The following is a 22,572-nucleotide window of genomic DNA, read 5'->3' as shown; positions in this document are numbered from 1 at the left end:
GTGTTGTGGCAGCAATGCATACTCGTTTCTTATCTTTTCCACAACATACATGCCATATGTTTTGAAATATCCGGTTTAAATTTTATATCTACACTTTTCAATGATTTCCGTCATTTCTATTATTTTTTTTGTCGGATAAAATTTAATTTTTAAAACGTCTTCCTTCAACCCGCTCCTACAATGAAGTGTTGTGGCAGCAATACCCTATCCGTTTCGTATCTTTCAAAACTAAATGCATGCCTCATGAAGAAAATATTTTATTTAAACATAATTTCTGCTTTTAAATTGATTTTCTCAAGGAATTATGCCATCAATTTGTGGAATAACGAATATTTACAAAGAGCGGCTTTCTTCAGACCACTTCAGCAACAAAGTGTTGTGGCAGCAATACATTCAAACCTCTCCTGCAACAAAGTGTTGTGGCAGCAATACATTCAAACCTCTCCTGCAACGAAGTGTTGTGGCAGCAATACATATCCGTTTCGTATCATTCCCACTAAATGCTTGCCACATGTGGAGAAATATTTCATTTTAAACTTTATTTCTACATATTTTCAAGGAGTTCTGCCATTATTTTGTGAAATATTGGTTAATTTTTAAAGAGCGTCTCCCATCAACCCAGAGTGTTGTGGCAGCAATGCATACTCGTTTCTTATCTTTTCCACAACATACATGCCATATGTTTTGAAATATCCGGTTTAAATTTTATATCTACACTTTTCAATGATTTCCGTCATTTCTATTATTTTTTTTGTCGGATAAAATTTAATTTTTAAAACGTCTTCCTTCAACCCGCTCTTACAATGAAGTGTTGTGGCAGCAATACCCTATCCGTTTCGTATCTTTCAAAACTAAATGCATGCCTCATGAAGAAAATATTTTATTTAAACATAATTTCTGCTTTTAAATTGATTTTCTCAAGGAATTATGCCATCAATTTGTGGAATAACGAATATTTACAAAGAGCGGCTTTCTTCAGACCACTTCAGCAACAAACTGTTGCGGCAGCAATACATTCAAACCTCTCCTGCAACAAAGTGTTGTGGCAGCAATACATTCAAACCTCTCCTGCAACAAAGTGTTGTGGCAGCAATACATTCAAACCTCTCCTGCAACGAAGTGTTGTGGCAGCAATACATATCCGTTTCGTATCATTCCCACTAAATGCTTGCCACATGTGGAGAAATATTTCATTTTAAACTTTATTTCTACATATTTTCAAGGAGTTCTGCCATTATTTTGTGAAATATTGGTTAATTTTTAAAGAGCGTCTCCCATCAACCCAGAGTGTTGTGGCAGCAATGCATACTCGTTTCTTATCTTTTCCACAACATACATGCCATATGTTTTGAAATATCCGGTTTAAATTTTATATCTACACTTTTCAATGATTTCCGTCATTTCTATTATTTTTTTTGTCGGATAAAATTTAATTTTTAAAACGTCTTCCTTCAACCCGCTCTTACAATGAAGTGTTGTGGCAGCAATACCCTATCCGTTTCGTATCTTTCAAAACTAAATGCATGCCTCATGAAGAAAATATTTTATTTAAACATAATTTCTGCTTTTAAATTGATTTTCTCAAGGAATTATGCCATCAATTTGTGGAATAACGAATATTTACAAAGAGCGGCTTTCTTCAGACCACTTCAGCAACAAACTGTTGTGGCAGCAATACATTCAAACCTCTCCTGCAACAAAGTGTTGTGGCAGCAATACATTCAAACCTCTCCTGCAACAAAGTGTTCTGGCAGCAATACATATTTGCTGCTTATATTTCGCACTGCATGGTTGTTGTATGGGAAAATAATACATAATTTCAGTTCATAACCCTTTCCTACCATTCCTGTTGCTGGTATGGCACAATTAAATAGATTTCAAATTAAAATGTCATTTCCATCTTTACAAAAAATTCCGTCATTATTTTATTGAGTAATGAATATTTTTAAAGATAGTTTTCCTTCAAACATTTGTAACAACCATTATAATATTTATTAAAATGAGCAGCTTCCAAATAATAAAAAAAACAACTTAAATGTAGCTTATTTTGTATTGCTTTTCAACACTGTTGGCTAATCATGTAAATAACCTTGGCCAAGATTCGAAGCAAGAATCTGTTACAACCGCCATATGAGCCAATCTGACTCATTAAAGTAAAGGCAGTGCACATATTGTCATGAAATGTTTTACTTATCACTGCCAGGAGCGAGCAAGACCCAACAATATGATTTTCATTTCGTGCAAATTCGTATGTAATGTGTGTGAACCAATATTAAATTTTTGGACATTTTAAATTAATTTAATTGGTGTACAATTACTGTCGGACTAAAAATTATAGATACTCCAGTTTGGACTCCATTTAAAAATGATCCAGTAGACCTACATACAATACAACAATCATTTGCAAAAAAAAAAAACACAAAAAAAAACCTGTTAGCATAGAATAACGCAGAATCGAATAAGCTAAATTTTGCTGCAACATAAATGTCTACTGGTTAATTTCTAATTGGAGTCCAAACACTAGTATCTATAATTTCTATTCTGCAGTAGGTGTCTGCCTCCGTATTTTACTTCTAGAGGATTGAGATTCGTCTTAACGCAATCCCTGGGTGAGAACTCGTGCTTCCAACCCTCTAGCTGGTGGAAGTAGCAGTGTGTTACTAATTCATGGCTTCAATTCTCTGGAGTTACGTTTGTGGTGCCATGTTGCAAACGTTTGGTGACAAGATGATCAGTCGACAACCCAATCTATTAGGGCACCAAGGCAGCCAAACACAAACATAGATCTGATGGAGGATATAGCACATGAAATGTAAATTACTTTAAACTATACAGTGAAACCCCCTCTCACCAAGGATTCTTGGAAATTATATTCTTATATGTGAGAAAATTTAACGTTGTTGTTTATAATTGAAATTTTGTAAAAAAAAGTGCACATCATTCTTTTCCCTTTTGCATAAATTATAACCTACTGTGATGTCATTCATTCTTAATAATGTGTAGCGAACTTGTGAATGAAACAGTATGTAATTGTGAAGTTAGTTTAAACTATGTGCATTTGTCATTATTAAAAAAAATATTAAGTTCTTACATGTAGGACTTGAGTGTACCTCGTATCAAGCTGCTCCTGTGACTAAGTACTCATTAGACATTGCCCTAAGACATTTATTCGATACAGCAGTTGGTGACTAATTTGAAATTTATTTCATATGTTTCATAGACATAATCAAACTATTATTATTTTTTGTTATGCATAATTAATAATACATAAAGTTAAAAAAAGTTAGGACATTTTGCAACTCTTTAAAAGATATGTCAGTTTCAGTGGTGTGCCCAAGGGGGGGCTTGGTTGGGGTTTTAACCCCCCCCCCCTTTGGCCCAGTATTCCTAAAAGAAGAACGTCAAAGTTAGGAAAATATGACAAAATGAGGGCTAACTACCAAGAAAAAGTATACATAACCCCTCCCTTTTGAGACAGGGAGTTTAGGCTCTCAACGGCCACTCCAGTTTACCGTAGCAGTGGTTTTTACATGTTTTATTGTGAGTTTTAAGGGGTTTTTAGCAAAGTGGTTTTAATTCTGTATAGGTCAAGCACTATGAAGTGTTTTTAACCCAAACCTTTCACCCAGTATCCTTACATGACACTTCTCTGACATGGCTTGATATTCCGAGCTGAAAACGACAACCTGAGGAAGGAAGCAGTAAAGCTTCCGAAACGTCGTCCACATAAGAATACATACTCACTTGCGTAAGTAGACCAATTTGAATACTCTAACGTATTTTTGTTTACACATGAGAAATTGCTCCAATTCATTCTGGAATAGTCGTGAATTTTGTAATATGTAGCCCTTGCATGTAACAATGTATTCAGAAATTTGAATATTCCAGAAACAGGTACATTGCAACACACTGTAACCAATAATTTTTTATCCATAAAATGTTTCATTGGTCTCTGATAGCCAGTCACCTGTAGATGAAATAGTAATATTAACACCAGGACCCATTGGCGGCTGGCAGCTAGTATGATGGGTAGTGCCAACGTGATTAAGAAATCAAAAAATTTTCGCTAGCATATATCATAGAAATCTAATGAAAGAGGTAATTTTAATGGAACTTTGTTTACTAAAATTGCAGACAAAAATTCAGAGTTCCCAAGATTGGTTTATTTTACTTCACATTTGTACTACTTTTGGCTAATCGCGAAGGTAAGGATGAGTGAACACTCACAAAGAACACCGATGCCCAGGCCGAGATTCGAACGCGCAATCCCTGGCGTCGAAGCATGCTGTGCGGAGGTCGGCCAGTTTCTAAGCAATAAATGCGACTATTAAAATTTCGACGCCTGTCACCTTTACCATTTTTTTGATATTTTTAAATAGAATTGATGTTTAAATCTGGCGTGGGACAGCCAAGTTGTTTAACTTTTAATATAATATCGTATAGTTCCTTGGAAAATGGTGTATGTAATAGTGCTCTAATCTGACTCATCTTTACTAACTACCCTTCCTTTCACACACCATCGGACACTTTCACTTCACTAAAAAGAAAAACACTGGACAATTAGAGACACAGAGTTGATCGGTATTCTCGCCTTGCTTTATTTATAATTTGCAACCCCAGCACGGCAGACGGTACATCAACGATCGGTGTTACTAACAACTGAAATATGATTATCTGCTAAATGAACTGTAGATCTACAATTTTTTAGAATTGAATGCAAGAAATTGAATTATATCTCCAAGTGAAATTCTTATACTGATAGATTTTACATGTGATTTTTTACGAATATTAAAGTAAAAAATCCCCTGGTGATGCGAATTCCCTTTGATATTTAGGCAATTCTTTTGTACTTACAGTAAATGTCTTCAATTTTGTCAACGTCAGTTGCAACACATGAGTGTCTGTGTGCTTGAGAGCAAGGGATATATCTTTTCTTAAGGAAGAAATCGATAACAAAAAAGTCTGGATGGCTCTTTAGACGCATCTATCTAAATGGTTATATAAATTTGGGGAAGATATTACATTCGTTCTTGCCAAGTATGCAGGAAAGTAGGCTATCTTTCTCGCGAATTACTTCTCCAACGAGTATTACAAATCGGTCAGTCACTTCTCTGTGAAGTTTGCAACTATGTCAACACAATGCGAAAGCTCTCGCGTCGTGCCACGACGCGACCTGGCTCGGTTGATTGTCTCATGGCTACCACTGGGCTACCACCCCACCTCCTCGCTCGTTGACTACGGAGACTTTTCTATGCCTCCGCGCATGCCTCTGCGTGCAGGGCAGACTATGCCAGAGAGAACGGCGAAGGAATTGAGGCGGCTGTAAGCTGGAACGCTTTCGAGATTCAAATCTCCTTGTTCGTAAATGTATTAATTTAACTATATTTTGGCAAAGCAAGTGCTATTTCTTTTTCTGAGGGTAGAACAATGGCACGGCGGCTCTCCCCTTAGAGCCGCCGCTGCCACGACCACTTTATATGGAACACAAAAGGTCTCTCTTAACTCATGCATATATTTCCTTAGGGATTCCAGGTCTGCACTCATACATGTCATTCTCCTCTGAAGAATAATGAAATGCATCCCATCATTCAAAAAACATTAACATTTATTACAATTCAAAAAAATTCCTACAACCAATCATAAAACATGATAAAAAAATTATCTTCCAAAGACTTCTTTGTAGAGTTGTAGCCCAACTAGATGTACCTGGAGTATGGTGTGGTGCAAATGCAATTCATTCTGAATCCAATACTGAAATAAAAAGTTAAAAAACCTTAAAATCCAAACCACAAAAATACATTGCACGTAGCTTTTCAAGAAAAGATCAACTTATGGCACGTACAAACAGATATTTGAAGATTATCTATTACATGAATCAGTGTGTACAAATAATTTTGTTAACCTTGGATTCAGAATTTGAGGTACTTAGCTTGAGAATGAAATATACCGCAGACTGAAATTAAAAATACAGAAGTTACGCTGTAATCAAAAATGCAAGAAAAGCTGAGGTTGGATATGCAATAAAATAAAAGTAATACTTTTGGTAATATATACATATGTATAATAATAATAATAATAATAATAATAAAAAATCATATGGGGTGTAAGGTATCTTCCATGTAGGTGCCCAAAAGTCAACCTCATTTCCACACAGTACACTCTGGATGACATTTTGCAGACGAACGAGGCTCTGGCGACTTTGTGTGTGTTGTCCTGTTTTTTTGCCCTTATGTACTGAGTGCCCATTTACAGCCTCAGCTTTCAACCGGTCAGAAAATTTTCAAGATTTTAGTTACAACATGGGATTACAGTTATGGTAAAGGGCTGGACCTTGTATTGTGTTACGGGTGCAAAATAGCTTTAGTGCTGACGCACCCAATAATTTTAAATTTAAAAAAAATATGATATCTGGTACAGCGGGTGTGTTTAGACCTCGAGGGTCACTAACAACAGACCCTTATCTGGGTTTGCCATTATTATCTATGTTGCAGGGAGTAAGAAAGCATTAATTTATCCACCCATAGAATATCTCGTGAAAACTCAATTTTCTTCTTTTACAAATGTCCCATTTTTAGTTGTTTGGCATTAAATTTGAGTTCAAACCCCTGAAGATAAGAATAACGTTGCAAGTTTCATACAAACTGTTTCTTCTTACTACATTTTATGCACAAATAGCCCTGCTCAAAATTCTGTTACTTTTTCCAGTACGTTGATGGGTGGTTTGAAACATCTACTGTGTTTAGATTTTTCAAGTAGATATGAAAACAAATCGTTTATCAGGGGGAATGTCAATTTATATTTACAGCCAATATGTTAAAGAAATGGTAGATGAGTTATCCATCACAGTTTTCATTTGGTCTGTACAAAACACAATGTGAAATTTAAATGAAAATGTTAGAATATGTGCTTCACTTCAACAAAATTCCATTCTTTAAAGCAACATATGATGTGGAATATAAAAAATGAAGGTAAAAGTTCAGTATATCAGAGACACATTTCTTCAATTTTACAGAAGAAACTATTTACGGAAATGAGTTTCTACAAGGTTTCCAACATTCGTTGAGGTGTTTTCTTTCATCGTGGAATATATTTGACCGGGAAATCATGTATTTTTCAAGAGAAATATCTCACCGATGCACAATTGCGATTGCTTTCACTGTCCACTGTCAGTGTATCCAAACCCCCTTTTTTCACTATACTTGCCTAACCAAACCAAACCTAACCGTATCGGAAATGGTTCCTGGGGCTAACCGTCAGCTACGTGTGCATAATGTACAATTTGCACACGTGACAAACACCACAGTACGTATTTTTTGGTGAAGAAGGTTGGAAACACTGCATTCCCACAACACGAGTCAAAATGTGCCCGCCATATTGTGCCTCACGGAAGCTAAGAAAGGAATAAAAAAAAAAATCACTGTAAATGTGAAAAATTTTGGTTGTTTTCGTGTAAAAAGCATAATGGCACCTTGAACTATGTTCCGCAATACATAGGTAAGTACGAACCATGCAAAACACAAAATATCCGATTTTAATGTGTCTCCGGTATACCAAACTTTTACCAAAATGAAAATAGCAATGATCATATTTGCCTACTATTATTTATGCTCTTGGCTGTACATTAGGTCTACTGTAGGTGTTTGGTAGGAAACCACTCAGTTTCAGTAGATTTCCAAGAAAACAATAGAGTACAGTTGATAGCAGTTCTAAATAGAAATTTTCAGCTAATCCTCTAGTTTAGTAGGATCTGAACCACTATGTACCTTCACTGGTTATTGAACCCAGCAAAGTAGAATGTGAAGCATTGGAATCACTAACGAAAATTAAAGGTTCACGGATTACAAATGTCAATAATTATTAGAATACTTTTGAATGATTTTGTGTTAAAAAATTGTTCATGCCTTGAACTTGGCCCAACTTCTAATTGATAAATAAAATATTTTCATTTTACATGCTACATTTGTACATATGAATTTCATTTCTGACTGAATGCACATACTATGGAAACATAAAAGACAGGCCTACTTGCGACTTCTTTCAAAACGATTTTCATGTCCCATGTTATGTATGGATTTCTCAGCAGACAGTCATTCATTGTCTGTTGCCAAGAAGATGGACTAGTACTGCCACCACCTGGCAAAATAAAAAAAAATGCATTACCTATGAGCAGCTAGCGACAGCAACTTGAAGTATGCTAAAAGCATAAACCCTGACGTACCTAACCTACTCACACTTGCATCTGAGAGGAAAAATAAATCAAACTTAACCAGTCTAACATTTTCAGATGCATATGCAAGTAGGTTTGATGCTTTTAGCATGTAACACCAAGCTGCTCAGGTATTATCTGTGTATAAAACAACCACTTGCGTCACATTTGCTTACCCCTCCAATTAACAGAAATTTCATCCAATGATAATGTCAAGAAATGATTAGAAGTTGCACACATCAGAATATACCATGCATTCCTGTAGATAAAAAAAAGAAATATTGACATTTTTAACCCATTTGGATTAGAAATCACACAATAATGAAAGAACCATATGGAATTATAGATTTAAAATAAAAATGCTCCGTTCACATATTCTTTACCTATTTATTGATTGATTGATTACATTGCTCTTCTGACACTTTTGGCTAATCATGAAGATTGGGATGAGGAATGAGATGTTTAAATTGACGAAAGGACACTCACAATAACATCCATGTCCTGGCAAGGATTTGAACCCTTAACTCCTGGCATCATAGCATGCTTTGCTAACCTCTTTACACTTTGGTGCAACAAATTAATTTTAAAGAAGTCATGTTCTAATGCAATTTCCTCTCATGTATTAACTAATTTGAAAGTTACGTTGTTTTACAATAATTGCTACCACACATTTTTAACCATTAAAAATAAGTAGTGTTACATAAGTAAACATGAATAGGTTGAGGGGTTGCCAATAGAGGAAATATAGTTCTTCTTGTTCATAATAATGATATGCTGATATCCCTAATATTTTACGAGCATCGAAAGATGTTTTGTGCTGGCTGATACAGAATTTGAACTGAGAAGTTTTATGTACAACACACTTCCCAAGCACAAATCCCATACCATGCCTTGCATGCATTAATGCTCCTGATCCTGGATCCTAGGGAAGCCTGAATGAACTTGGAACCTGAGAAAAATAAAAAAATATACCTTGCACATGGTAATGAACACAATCATAACAAACTAAATGTTTACATGTGTTCGTGTCAGTACAGTGTACTGTTTTGTAATAGCAGACAATACGTGCTCTATCTACACTATGCCATAAGTATACAATGTGTCAATAAAACCTGCTGTAAGATACAATTTTTATCCACATCTAAATTTTACATGACATATGTTTAAACAATTTGAATTAATGCATGATCAAGATCAAAATTATTTCATAATAAATGCATAATTATTGTGCTGTGAATTTACTTTATAAATTAAGCAAAAGCTGGTAAAATTTTCGAAGCCGGGAAATGAATTTCTTCAAATTTACATGAGAAAGTACTTACGTGATTGAGTTTCTGTAGAATTGTGATAGGTCTTACAAGTGTTCTCTCTCATCGGTCAAGTTATTTCACTGTTAATTCATGTTTGCATGTGAGTGCTAATGGAACCTAACCTAACACCTCGTAGGCATACCTCGTCCCCGTGATGGTTCGTGGGGCTATCGTGAATTTTTTGGGCTAACGTCAGTGCTAATGGAACCTAACCTCGTAGGCATACCTCATCCTCGTGATGGTTTGTGGCGCTAACATCAACCATCCACGGGTAGCCCCAAAAATTCACGACAGCCCGTGGGTATGCCTACGAGGTTAGGTTAGGCCTGTTAGGTTAGGTTGCATTAGCACTCATTTTGGTAAATATGCGATAACGCCCGGACACCTTTCACTCATTTATTTCCTTAATTTTACCACTGGTACTTACCTATTTTGCCTTGCGGAACATTCTTTAAGGTGAAGTTATGCCTTACCTCCACAAACCATGCACGTTAGCCCCAAAAACCATCCACGGGTAGCCCCACAAACCATTGACGTTAGCCCCAAAATCCATCCATGGGTAGCCCCACAAACCATTGACGTTAGCCCCAAAAATCATCCACGGATAGCCCCACAAACCATTCACACAAGGTTAGGTTAGGTTCCATTAGCACTCATTTCACCCCTAAATTCATCGAAAAAATAAAGCGCGGCGCCATCTGCACGCACACAATGTAAACAACGGCATAATGTGGCAGGCAATGCCAATTTCTTACGTAAAAAGTGATTAATTCTTGTTCGGCAGCATTAAACTACGAAGTTTTTACTTTTCGTAAAAGAAAATACCTCCAAGAACGTCCAGAATGCTAAAGAAACTCATTTCAGTAAGTACTTTCTCCTGTAAATTTGAAGAAATCCGTCCGGGCGATATCGCATATTTACCCTCATTTTAACCAAAAAATACCTATGGAAGGGGAAAAACAAGGAAGATTAATTACTCGATATTTTGAAAATGGAAATTATTTTCATTAAAAAAAGCTAAATCCCTTGTTAAACAATGTTTCGCAATGCAGAATAGGTAAGTACGAATGTCAACAATTACAGAAATTTATGGTTTGTAGAAGATGAAATTGGTGTTTGCAAATCGCAGCAAGTCCTAGGTAACAGTTCCGAATGTTTCATGATTTTTTGCATTGCAAGTTTTATAGGAGCATTACAAAGTGTTCACAAAACTGGAAATGATTGTGGGAATAGGTTCCAAGCTAGGAGAAACTAATTAGCACAGTTAAGAGTTGCACAACATATTAATTAAAAGATAAATTATGTTTTGAGAAATGTATTGTGCACAAGCAGGAATGCCTTGCAAAGAGGTGCTAACAAACTATGCCTACCAAACAATCTGCTCGTGGAAGTGTATTTTGATATAAATCAGTGCAACATATTGGAAATTATTAATATTACTAACTTGGATCCCAAGACCTAAATCGAAATCGAACCATGTAAAAACAAAAGGAACTTGGGCGGACTAGAGATAAACGAAAGCTGTGGAACAATAAAAATGTTGCCAATGTATTTTCAAGATTTAAAAATCTTGCGGAATAAAGCCCATCATAAATTGGCACGTAAAAATAGTTTTCCCTCAAATAAATCCCCCACCCCAGAAACACTCTTCCAGCTGCCTGTAACAGCAAACTACATATTCACTTCCTACAAATTATGAACAATAATTAACCATCATTTCAAAACTTGCACACATGCTTATCCTTACAATGCGCCCCATGATTACACATCACGTCTAATAACATTAATCAAATATTCCCACACATAAAAAGTGAAAATGAACTGCAGCCCGTAGAAAGCAGCCAGTGGTCTTTACACACAAAAAATAATAGTATTACTCACTTATATTGTAATTCCAGCACGTATTTTATGCTATTTGTTCCTGAAGGATCGTGAATTCTTGGTGTAAAATGATATTCTCTACACCACACAACGTGGAGAAAGATATTTACTTGTTGTTTCTTAAGTGAAGATTAAAGATTCATTTACTCTTCCACAAAGATTCATTTCAAGGTAGGACGTCATTCATGCGTCCACCAATGAACAACGAGCTAGCGTTAACCAATCAGATAGCTTAAAACTGATGTGGCAGCAATCACTACCGGTAAATAAACCGTCCTTGCCGTCACTGTACTCGTAAAAATCAGTATTTTTCCAATAACGACTTTAACTATAATTTACTGGGAAAAGGTTGACTTTCTTTTGAATATAACATATTTAAAACATGTTTTTTAACTCATGTTTAAAACAAAAAAAAGTTTGTTATGTTACTTTTTTAAAAAAGACAAATTTTGCGAACCCTGCTTCTCTGTGAAGTTTGCAACTATGTCAACACAATGCGAAAGATCTTGCGTCGTGCCAGCCGAAAAGGGGAACGGCTATTTGTCTTATGGCTACCACTGGCCTACCACCTCCTCGCTCGTTAACGGCAGGCACTTTTTCATGCGTCCGCGCATGCCTCTGCGCACAGTCCAGACAATGCTGGCCCAGAGCAAGTAAGAGAACAGCTGGGGATGCGGCGCAGGAATTCAGGCGGCCGTAAGCTCGAAAGCTTACGAGATTCGAATCTGCTCGTTCGTAAATGTATTAATATAACTATATTTTGGCAAAGCAAGTGCTTTTTTTTCTGAGGGTAGAGCCATGGCACGGCGGCTCTCCCCTTAGAGCCGCTTGTCTGAATTACACAATATGATGACAATGAATTGAAATAAAGACGTCAATTAGCAGAGAACTATGCCTGCTTCGAACCAACATAGTTTCATTCTTTAAAACAACACAGGATGTAAATTAAAAAGTAATGAAAATCAAAATAGCGGTGAACAATTTTCCTACAAGTATCTTTGCCGTGACTGTACGTACCTTTCGACCGGACACGGTCACATACAGCTTCAATCGTGTGACATCATATCCGGAGGACTTTTCTAATTTCGATCTGGTAACACTGCAGCTATTTTTGCGCTTTGGTTTAGTGTTTTGTTTATTCTTGTTTACCTCGAACAAATGGCAAATGGAGTTGTAACAGGCCGGTTACTTTCTTCCCCCGTAGTACGTTATAGTTCCTTCAGTTGTTTATACTTCGGGTGTAATGTAATTTCACTGCGTATCAGTGCCAGAGTGTATGCAGAATTTTTCATCTGTGTGTTCTATAGAGGAGTGAAATTAGCATTGAATTCAAGCTGGAAGTGAGCGGAGCTTAAAACCAAAGGGGGGCCCAAGTTCCTTTTGTTTAATTGCGATTTACGTCTGTTAACATTAGTGATATGCTGTGACCTCGACACTTGTGTAGCAAGCACACACACACTTTAGCGCCCAGTATTCCTAAACAAGGAACGTCGGAGACAGAAAAAGATTGCAAAATGAGGAATGACTACAAAAAAAAAAAAAAGGTAGTACTATTATAGTATGGGGTGACACCTATGAATCATATATTTCGCACTTTTTTTACGTTGCTAAAGTACTATTGTGGAATGCGGAACATTTCCTAAGGTGAAATAATGCATTTCTAACTAAGATAATGTCTATTTCTTACATTTATGAGTACTTACTGTTACTTGTTATTTCGATTCTGTAACACATTATGACGGGCGATAGCGTACTGGTTCAAGTCACCTGCGAGTGTTTTGTCGATTTATGCAGTGTTGCAACCTCGTTCACTGGAAAATACCTACTTTCATGCCTGGATTTGAAATTATGGCTAGTACCTCACAAACCACTGACGTTAGCCCCAAAAACCATTTTCCGTAAGGTTAGGTTAAGTTAGGTTAGGCAAGCATAGTTAAAAAAAAATACTCGACATGTCATTTTCTAGTGAGAACACGGTGAGTTTGAAACACTGACTACGCGGTTACGTCATCTTAACACACGGAACATTGTGCTCTCGTGCAGAAAGCAAATGGCGGCAGCAGAAACAGTGTGTCGGACAGAGATTTTCGCAGAAAACAACATGTATTCGCATTAAATTGGTTCAAAACTACATTCACGAACTTCCACAACGCTACAGAAAATGATTTCCGTAAGTACTTTCTCCTGTAAATTTGAAGAAATCCATCACCCCTATACTATAATGTTACGAAAAAAAAAAGGGTAACACTTCGATACGGTCCCAACAGATTTCTTCATTTTTACACAAGAAACTACTTACGGAAAAGAGTTTCTGTAGCATTTAGAAGTTCATGGAGGTATTTTCTTTCATCGTGGAATCTATTTCACCGGGAATTCATGTATTTTTCAACAGAAATATCTCTCCGACGCACAATTGTCGTTGCTTTCATTTCCATCGACTACGTGAACCAAATGTTGTGTATGTTTGATGACGTAACACCCTGTTAGTGTTTCCAATCATGCCGTTGTTTTGCAAGAAGGTGACAATTTTAACTGTTTGCCTAACTGAACCTAACCTTCCCAAACATGGTTTGTGGGGCTATCCATGCATGGTTCGTGGGGTATTCATGAATTGAGTCTACCCGTGAATGGTTTGTGGGGTTACACTTGCATGGTTTGTGGGGTTACGCGTGCATGGTTCGTGGGAATTTTTTGGTTGGAAACACTGCATACCCACTGATGATCTACCACGCTAGTCAAGCTGTCTCACCATATTGTGTCTTACGCAAGTAAAAAAAGCAGGAACAATAATTGCTCATGTCAAAAATTGAAATTATTTTCATGAAGAAAGAAAAATACCACCTTGAAGTATCCTTCGCAATGCATAATAGGTATAGATCGACCACAAGGAAAAAACCTTGGGACGAAAAGTCCCCGCGCAGCCTTCCCTTCTTCCCACCACCTCGAGCTATAAGGAAGCATTGCCCACTCTCCCCCTCCCCTACTCGCGGGGGTACGGTGCACATGAGCCGCGGGTCTGCGTAAGTTGTTTTGCTTGTGGTTCCACTATAAGTACGAATGGTAAAAATTACGAAATAAACGAGTGAGAGGTGTTGGGACAGTATCAAAGGAGTACCAAAAAAAGTACACTTAACTCCCACCCTCTTTCGAAAATCAAAAACCATTTGATATGACTACTAAGCCAGAGATCCCGGGTTCGAGTCCTGGCTTGCCATGGGTGTTCTTTTTGTGTGGCCCTTCATCAATTTTATCGTATCATCTTTGTGAATAGCCAAAAGTGTCAGGGAAGCAAAGTTGAATAAACCAAATTACAATAAATACAATGAAAATGTATTATTTAGGCTTGCAGAGAAGTAAACTTAGCTAGCCTAACCTAACAACATAGGCATTTATCCTAGAATTAAAATACTCTCTCCCGTGATGTCACAACACAAGGTTGCTCAGGTGTTGAGCGATAAGGAGACCCGTGCATGGAGCATTGAATTGCATGTGAGGAAAATGGCATATTGCATGAAGGAGGAAGAAATGTTTGCACCATGAACCATTTACGGTAAGGTTAGGCAAGCATAGTTAAAATCATGAACATGGTACCAGTTTCATAGATCGGAGACACATTATAATCGGATATTTTGTGCTTCTCGTGGTTCGTACTTACCAATTGTGTATTGTGGAACATAGTCCAATGTGCCATTATGCTTTTTACACAAAGAGAAACACATTTTTATACTAAAATAAGCCATTTTTCTAAATGCTACCAAAAGCACGTCACGGTGTGATATCGCTTGCTTTGCGAATAATAACGCTTCTTTTGTTTTCTATTATACATGAAAATTGCTATGTTCCACGAATTATTGGGTTTTTGTAATTATAATTTCAAGTCATGAAACATGCAAAGTTAGGCAGATTATGTTAGGTTGGGTTAGGTTAGTAAAAATTGAGAGATTAACTTACCATCACAGCATCTTTCACATCTTTATTCCATGACACTTCTTCACATGTTTTGAAGTTACCTGTACTGCAACGTGCCGGCTTGTTTGAAAAATTCGTGCATTCTTGCCTTCGGTGGGAAATTGTCCTTAAATAGTTACCCTGTGAAGTGACACTTCTTCCGTCCAAAGATTGGTATCGAATGACATACATTACAACATGCTCTTTCGATGTTTTGGGAGTGGATTGGAATGTCATCGCGCAACATTCGTCGCATGTTTTGGTGATGTATATGTCCACTTTTAGGTGCCTGTAGCCTGCTCCCTGTAAGTTTATATAGTCTTTCCAACAGTCTGAGCTTAGAGTTGTACAGAAGAATGAATTTGCATATGATTTGCAGCAGAGTTTGTTCATCTCTATTGTCTACTGGGACCTTGAAGAAAGCTTTAGGGTTTCCTCTGTCCCACTGTCCCTCAACCGGACGTCCTCTTCTATTTACACACTTCTTCGTCTTGCTGAACTTCGCTTCATCTACTTCCACAATTCCTTGACCTCCTATGGGACGAGAATTTTGATTTACCCATTCCTCACAAACCTGTCTGCAAAAGTTTGACCAGTCAACAACAGTTCTTCTACTCATGTCTAATTCCTCTTCTATTACAGCTTTTCTTGGGTACGGCAGATGAAGCCAGAGATTGCCAAAATTAATTATCTTATCTGCCAATAGGTTACTGGAACCTATAAACATGCCATTTCTTGCGGAACGGATGAATCCGCACTGAATTTTCTTGCGACGTAATTTACCTTGTCCATCGATTCTCTTCGAACGAATATACAACCAATTGCCATCGCGTCCAACGGTCACCTTAAATGCACTGCCATATTTTCCACAATCAACTTCTTCCTTCACTATGCCGTGTTGGATTGTAAAATCCAAGGGATCTTCTACGTCTGATAATAACCTCACGTCACATCCAGGACATGCCATTTTCTCGTAAAAAAAGGGCACATTTGGAAACCCTGATTCCACTAGCGAGATCGTGTGACTTCGGACACTCGAGCCATCTGCCGGTACATAATGAAAACAATGGCATAATGTTGTCGATTTACACAAAAGGCAAGATCATTACATCAGATGTGATTATTTATTGTTCTGCTGCATTCTACGATGAAGTTTTTGGTTTCCGCAGCATTTCGTACTCTGCAGAAACGAGTTTCCGTAAGTACTTTTCTTAGTAAAAATGAAGAAATGTGTCTCCGATCTATGAAACTGTTACCCATGAACATATAACTTCAATTCTGAAATGCTAATCATTGTGATAAATATTTGTTTTCTTCATAAATCAAGGGTGTATATTCCGATGACGGACCCCTTTATTTCGGCTTATTTTGTAAGTTGTAGACATGACCCCCAAATTTTAACTGCAGATTCGTGATCACGAGGCCTAAATTAATGAGTATTCTGATTTTGAAAGAAATTTGAGATGCTTCCAGTAATGTAAATTTGCTCCCGATAAAATTAAGGAAGGGGCAAACACAAAGAACACCAATGCCCGGGTCGGGGTTCGATCCCAGAACTCCTGGTGTCATAACACGCTGTGATAACCACTCCCTTAGGGTTGCTTGATTTTGTGTTTTAAGCCCACACTTTATGCACAGAAAGACTAATCGAGACTGGCCCTACAGTTTAAATTTTAACTATGTTTGTCTAACCTAACCACAAATGCTTCATGGGGCTGGCGTCAATGGTTCGCAATTATTTTGCAATTAATAGACATTTCCGACAAATTTTAACTTCAGATTCGTCATTAGCAGGCCTCAATTAGTAAGTATGTCAAATATGAAGAAAATCGGAGAGGGGTCCGGTCATGTTAAGTCATACCTTTTTGAATTTTGCTTTGCTTGATTTCCCTATTTTCCTCATCTGACGATTTCATTACTGAAGGATGAGATGAATGGCCTGTGCATGAATGTTTCTTTGCATCCACCCTTCATCCATTTAATTTAATCCATGGTCATTGTGATGTTAGAAGTTAGGTAAAGTGATGGAAGAGCAACACTAACAAATATATATATATATATATATATATATATATATATATATATATATATATATACAAATAGTTTCCTCCCAGTGCATCTGGAGTCCAGAGTTTATAAGGGGTGTTGTTGTTTTAAATTCATTTAAGTTTGTTTTAAAGTTTGACTTTGAATATATAATATATCAAATACAGCAAAAACAAAAGAGAGCCATGCTTTACGTGGCCACACACAGACCCTATTCCATGTGTGGTGTTCCATATAATAACAGGTATCCCTTGAGATACCTGTTAAGCAATAGACGAACTTTGACTTACTTACTTGACTTAATTCCTGTTGTTCCCTGTGGAACATAGGGCATCAACAAAGCATCTCCACCTGGTCCTACTGACGGCAATTCTCTTCACTGCATTCCAGCTCTTTCCTTCCTCCAAGGCCTCAGCGTGAACAGATCTTCGCCACGTCTGTCTAGGCCTCCCTCTTTTCCTTCTTCCCTGCGGGTTCCAGTCTAGTGCCTCTCTCTCAACAGCCTCATTTTCCTTCCTCAACGTATGCCCTATCCAATTCCATTTTCACCGCTTTATTTGTATGGACACCTCGGTTTCTCCAGATTTTCTCCAAAGTTCTTGGTTTTGAATCACTTCTGGCCAAAAGATATTCAAAATTTTTCTCAGGCAGCGATTGATGAAGGTCTGTAATTTAGAGGTAATTGTTTTTGTTACTTTCCATGTCTCAGATCCATACAACAGTACAGATTTAACATTACTTCGAAAAATACGAAGTTTGGTCTTCATAGATATCTTCTTGTTTTTCCATGCTGGATAGAGCCTCACAAAGGTACCATTTGCTTTTTGGATTCGTTGAGCACATCCTGTGCAGCCCCTCTGTCTTTTGCCACCACACTACCCAGGTAAGTAAAGCTATCCACATTTTCAATAATCTCTTCGCCAATATTAAACGGGTCTGTTTTTGTGGAGTTAATCCTCAGTGCCTTGGTCTTCTTGGAGTTAATCACAAGTCCTGCTTTTTTTGCACTTTCTATCAGATCTGCTAGTTTTGTTTGCATATCACCATGTGCTTCAGATAAGAAGCACAAATCGTCTGCAAAATCAAGGTCTTCTAGTCTGTTATTCAATCCCCATTGGATACCACGTCTTTTCCCTCCTATTACATTTCACATCACTGCATCGATCACGATCAGGAACATTGTAGGTGATAATATACAACCTTGCCTCACTCCAGACTGCACATCTATTGGTTCAGATACACGGCCTTCATGTATAATCACGATAAGTTTCTCGGATAAGATCAAGAATTTTTGTGGGCACCCAATATCGTTTCACTTCCTTCCACATTGCATTTCTGTTGACCGAGTCAAATGCTTTCTCGAAGTCAACGAAAACTGTATAGAGACGAGATGACCATTCTATACATTGCTCCAAAATTATCTGCAAGGTGTTAATTTGATCAATACAGGAGCGATTTGGTCGAAACCCTGCCTGTTCTCTTCTGAGTCTCAAGTTAACATGCTCCTTAATTCTGTTTAGGATAACTCTAGTGAAGATCTTACTCGGAATGGAGAGAGGTGCTATACCTCTCCAGTTGTCACACTTTGATGTATCCCCTTTTTTCGGTAGCTTCACCAACAGGCCACTCCTCCAGTCCTTAGGCATCACTCCCTCTATCCATATCTTCTCAAATAAGGGCTGCAACATATTTGCTGTGGTGTTTATGTCACTTTTCAGCACTTCCGGTGGTATGTTGTCGACACCAGCTGCTTTACAATTACGTACCTCTCTCAGAGCCTGTTTAATCTCTCCTACTGTTGGAACATCCGTCCTAATTCTTACACTGGGGCCAACATCACCATCATTATCATCTTCCTCTTCCCCCTGGTCTATCTGAGCATCCACAGAGCGATTAAGGGTTGCAAAGAAGTGCTCCTTCCAACGTTTCAGTTGGTCCTCAGTATTCGTAAGGAGGGTACCATCTTTACTTCTCACTGGTCGATTTCTCTGCATCTGTTTCCTTGACAGAACTTTAGTGATGTTGTATAGTTCTTTAAGATTCCTCTGTTTTGCTGCTTCCTCCGCCTGCTGAGACAGATTGTCTACCCAATTTCTTTGATCCCTACGAACACTACTCTTTAGTTCTCGATCCTTCTCTGTATACTTTGTTTGCAATTCTGCCTTCCTTGCCCTTGTCCTGCTTGAGTTCATTGCCTCCTTAATTACTTTTCGCTCATTAATCCTTTCCTAGGTCTGCAGAGACATCCAATCTTTTTTCCTCCTATCCTTGAAGCCCAGAACCTTTTCACTTACTTCTGCGAAGGCAGATCGAATTTTTGTCCATTCTCTTTCAATTGTTTCATTCTGCTCACTTTCATCGGTCAATACTTGGAACCGATTTCTCAGTTCAATCCTGAAGGTTTCCTGGAGATTCTTATCCTTTAACTTACTAACATCATACCGCTTCCTTGTCTGTTCCATTCTCTTCTTCTGAGCTTGAATTTTCATTTTAAAGTTAGCCACTACCAAATGATGATCACTCCCAATGTCTGCACCTCTCTTGTTTCTTACATCCTGTAGCGAACGTCGCCACCTCCGTCCAATTGCCACGTGGTCTATCTGGTTTTCTGTTCTATGGTCTGGTGATACCCACGTTACCTTATGGCATTTCTTGTGAGGAAATATAGTACCACCAATAACTAATTCATGGCTAGCACAAAAGTCCACAAAAAGTTGTCCATTCTCATTTCGCTCTCCTAAACCATGTTTACCCATGACATGCTCAAGGCCTTCGTTGTCATGCCCAAGCTTTGCGTTGAAATCTCCTCCAATTATTATGATATCCTTCCTTTTTTGCTTCTTTATTGTTTCATTGAGCTGCCTATAAAACTCTTGTTTGTCTTCAGGCTCTGCTACTTCTGTGGGTGCATAACACTGTATCATAACGATGTTTCTGATATTGGTTTTGAAATGTGCCACAATTATCCTCGCAGACACTGGATGCCATTGAATAAGGCTCCTTTTTGCTTCCTTGTCCATCAATATACCCACACCATCACGGCTCACACCTTCACCCTCAGGTCTTCCGGAATATATGAATGTAACTCCTTCATGGGTATTTACCTCTCCAAACTCTGACCATCTGACTTCACTTATACCTAGGATGCTCAGACAATAGCTCTTCATGCAGGCTACTGCCTGCCGTAGTTTTCCACTCTCCCGCAGGGTTCTTACATTCCATATTCCAATTCTCGTTGTCCTTTTCAGGCCAAATGTCGTCGTCTTGAATCAGTTCGGCTTCCTCTTGTTGATGTTTCTTTAATAGTGTGATTTAAAGTGTGCGGGTTATTGGCCCACAGCACCCGATCTTGGTGATGGGGCTGCCACCTGAGCCTCCAAGCAGGCTAATTTTCTGTCGGGGTATTTTCCCCTAGTCTTTTAGGATCCCTCCTCCACAAGACAGTGGCTTTTTCTCATGTTTATACTCAATGAGAATGAGTGCCTCTTCCGCCAGCTATGCCGTTCCAAAGGTCTCCTTCTCCGCCATAGTTGCCGTTGAGGTCTTCACCGTAACCCTGGCAAGGGGCCCTTACAAGGTACTACCAGCTGGTGCCAGCTGGCCAGACAAACTTTAGCCTAAATTTAATAAGCAGTTAGCAGGGGAGGCCTTGGTAGGCTTATGATTCACTTCAATGATAGAAGGTCAGACATTTTTGAACGACATATTTATTCATAAAAAACACCGCTTGTGGCATAGCTACCACCAAACATGAGCATTTCACTGTACATAACACACAAAAAAGATATACAAAAGATTCTGTACTTACATACCAGCCGTTTTCACATTATGCTATTCATACCTGGGGCCGTACACACACTATTTCACCCTTCATAGCCACATCCCGACACATGGGTAATTTTGGGGTACAGAACACTAAGAAATGGTAATTCACTCCTCCCTTGGTGTAACAAAGGCTTTTGGGGAGTGATGGATGAGGTTTCCTGGCTTTTCTTGCATGGATGGCTGAGAACAACTTGGATATTTGCTGATATCCTATGGATGCTGTTATGGCGTCAGTTCTGCCGACCATGTGGTCTGGATTTCCACTTTGGATGAGGGACACAAAAACTCGCTATATTGATGAACTTTTCACTGGGATCATTAAGTGCTGTTTTGGACACAATATCCCACTTGGTCACACACACTTAGGCCCGTGTTTACTATAACTGGACCTTAGATCCCTGTTTCCCTTAGGCATCCTTTGTTGCTGGCACAGGCAACTTCACAGGTGACCTGCTCTCAGGTGGGTCTGGAATACAAGTGAGCTTGAATAGCAGTCTCAGAACACAATAGGCCATCTGAAAGTCTGCTCTGTGACGTCACAGCCTTGAAGGCTTCTCATTGGCCAGCTGGAGTCCTCTGAGACCTTTACTTGTCTGTGGGAGAACCACTTTCTCCCACCAGATGGCAGAGTTAAAAAGTGTAAACAAAAGTGTTTTTTCACCTATTCTGGCTTAATTATGCCAGATAATTGCAAATGAATTTACTTTTAGTAAATTAGGCATTATTTTACCTATGGATAAGTGTTATCTTTGATTTTCAATAATGGATAAAAGATTTAATAAACATGTGATTTGGAGCACATGGTTTTTGTTATTCAAGATGGCTACTGTCAGTCCAAAAATTGTTGATTCTTTATAAATAAGGCACTTCGACCCCTCCCATGAGTGTAACAACTGGTTGATAAACCTTACCCATGATTCTAATGGGGGGGGGGGGGTATAAGTCTCTGGGAAAATAGCTCTCGCAAGCTTTCTCTGATGCTAACCTGATGGCCCTTGTACTTAAGTTGGTCTGTGGTTATTTGTGTGTGGGCATGTATGCCCAATGCTGATTGGTCATAAGTTCATTAGCTACTTATTGCGATTAAATCTGTACAGGTAGAAAAAGTGATGGGAGGTGGCAAAAATTCAATATATTAAAGGGGATAAACAGGTAACAATACACCTTTTTATAGTTTCTTCAATAATATTTTTTTGGCTTTTTGAGTTCTTGATTAAATTTTTCATTCCAAATCATTTCATTATTCACTGCAGAGTACAACACATAGGAACAAGAATGTGCGCTCCTCATTTTCCAGATAACCAAATGTGACAGAAAAGCGAAGGAAAATAAACCTAACCAACAACAACTATAAGA

The 22,572-nt window shown here is 38.1% G+C and overlaps 1 protein-coding gene and 1 long non-coding RNA gene across 2 annotated transcripts; both read right to left on the bottom strand.

Annotated features, from left to right (window-relative positions):
- Positions 1 to 5,690: 5,690 nt before the first annotated feature.
- On the bottom strand, positions 5,691 to 11,507 carry LOC145999528 (uncharacterized). The gene is made up of 3 exons (XR_014443415.1): positions 11,398 to 11,507; positions 8,026 to 8,133; positions 5,691 to 5,751 (listed from the first exon to the last, which is right to left on the bottom strand). It is a non-coding gene; the product is annotated as an uncharacterized LOC145999528 (long non-coding RNA).
- Positions 11,508 to 19,619: 8,112 nt separating this feature from the next.
- On the bottom strand, positions 19,620 to 20,558 carry LOC145999207 (protein CFDP2-like). The gene has a single exon (XM_083136140.1). It carries the CDS (start codon positions 20,556 to 20,558, stop codon positions 19,620 to 19,622), a length of 939 nt encoding a protein of 312 aa, XP_082992266.1.
- Between the last annotated feature and the right edge of the window lie 2,014 nt (positions 20,559 to 22,572).

This window comes from Lepisma saccharinum, chromosome 15, assembly GCF_977018435.1.
Source record: "Lepisma saccharinum chromosome 15, izLepSacc3.1, whole genome shotgun sequence".
Classification (NCBI taxonomy): domain Eukaryota; kingdom Metazoa; phylum Arthropoda; class Insecta; order Zygentoma; family Lepismatidae; genus Lepisma; species Lepisma saccharinum.
The sequence above is the reverse complement of the archived record's forward strand: the minus strand, read 5'-3'. Positions and strand labels throughout refer to the sequence as shown.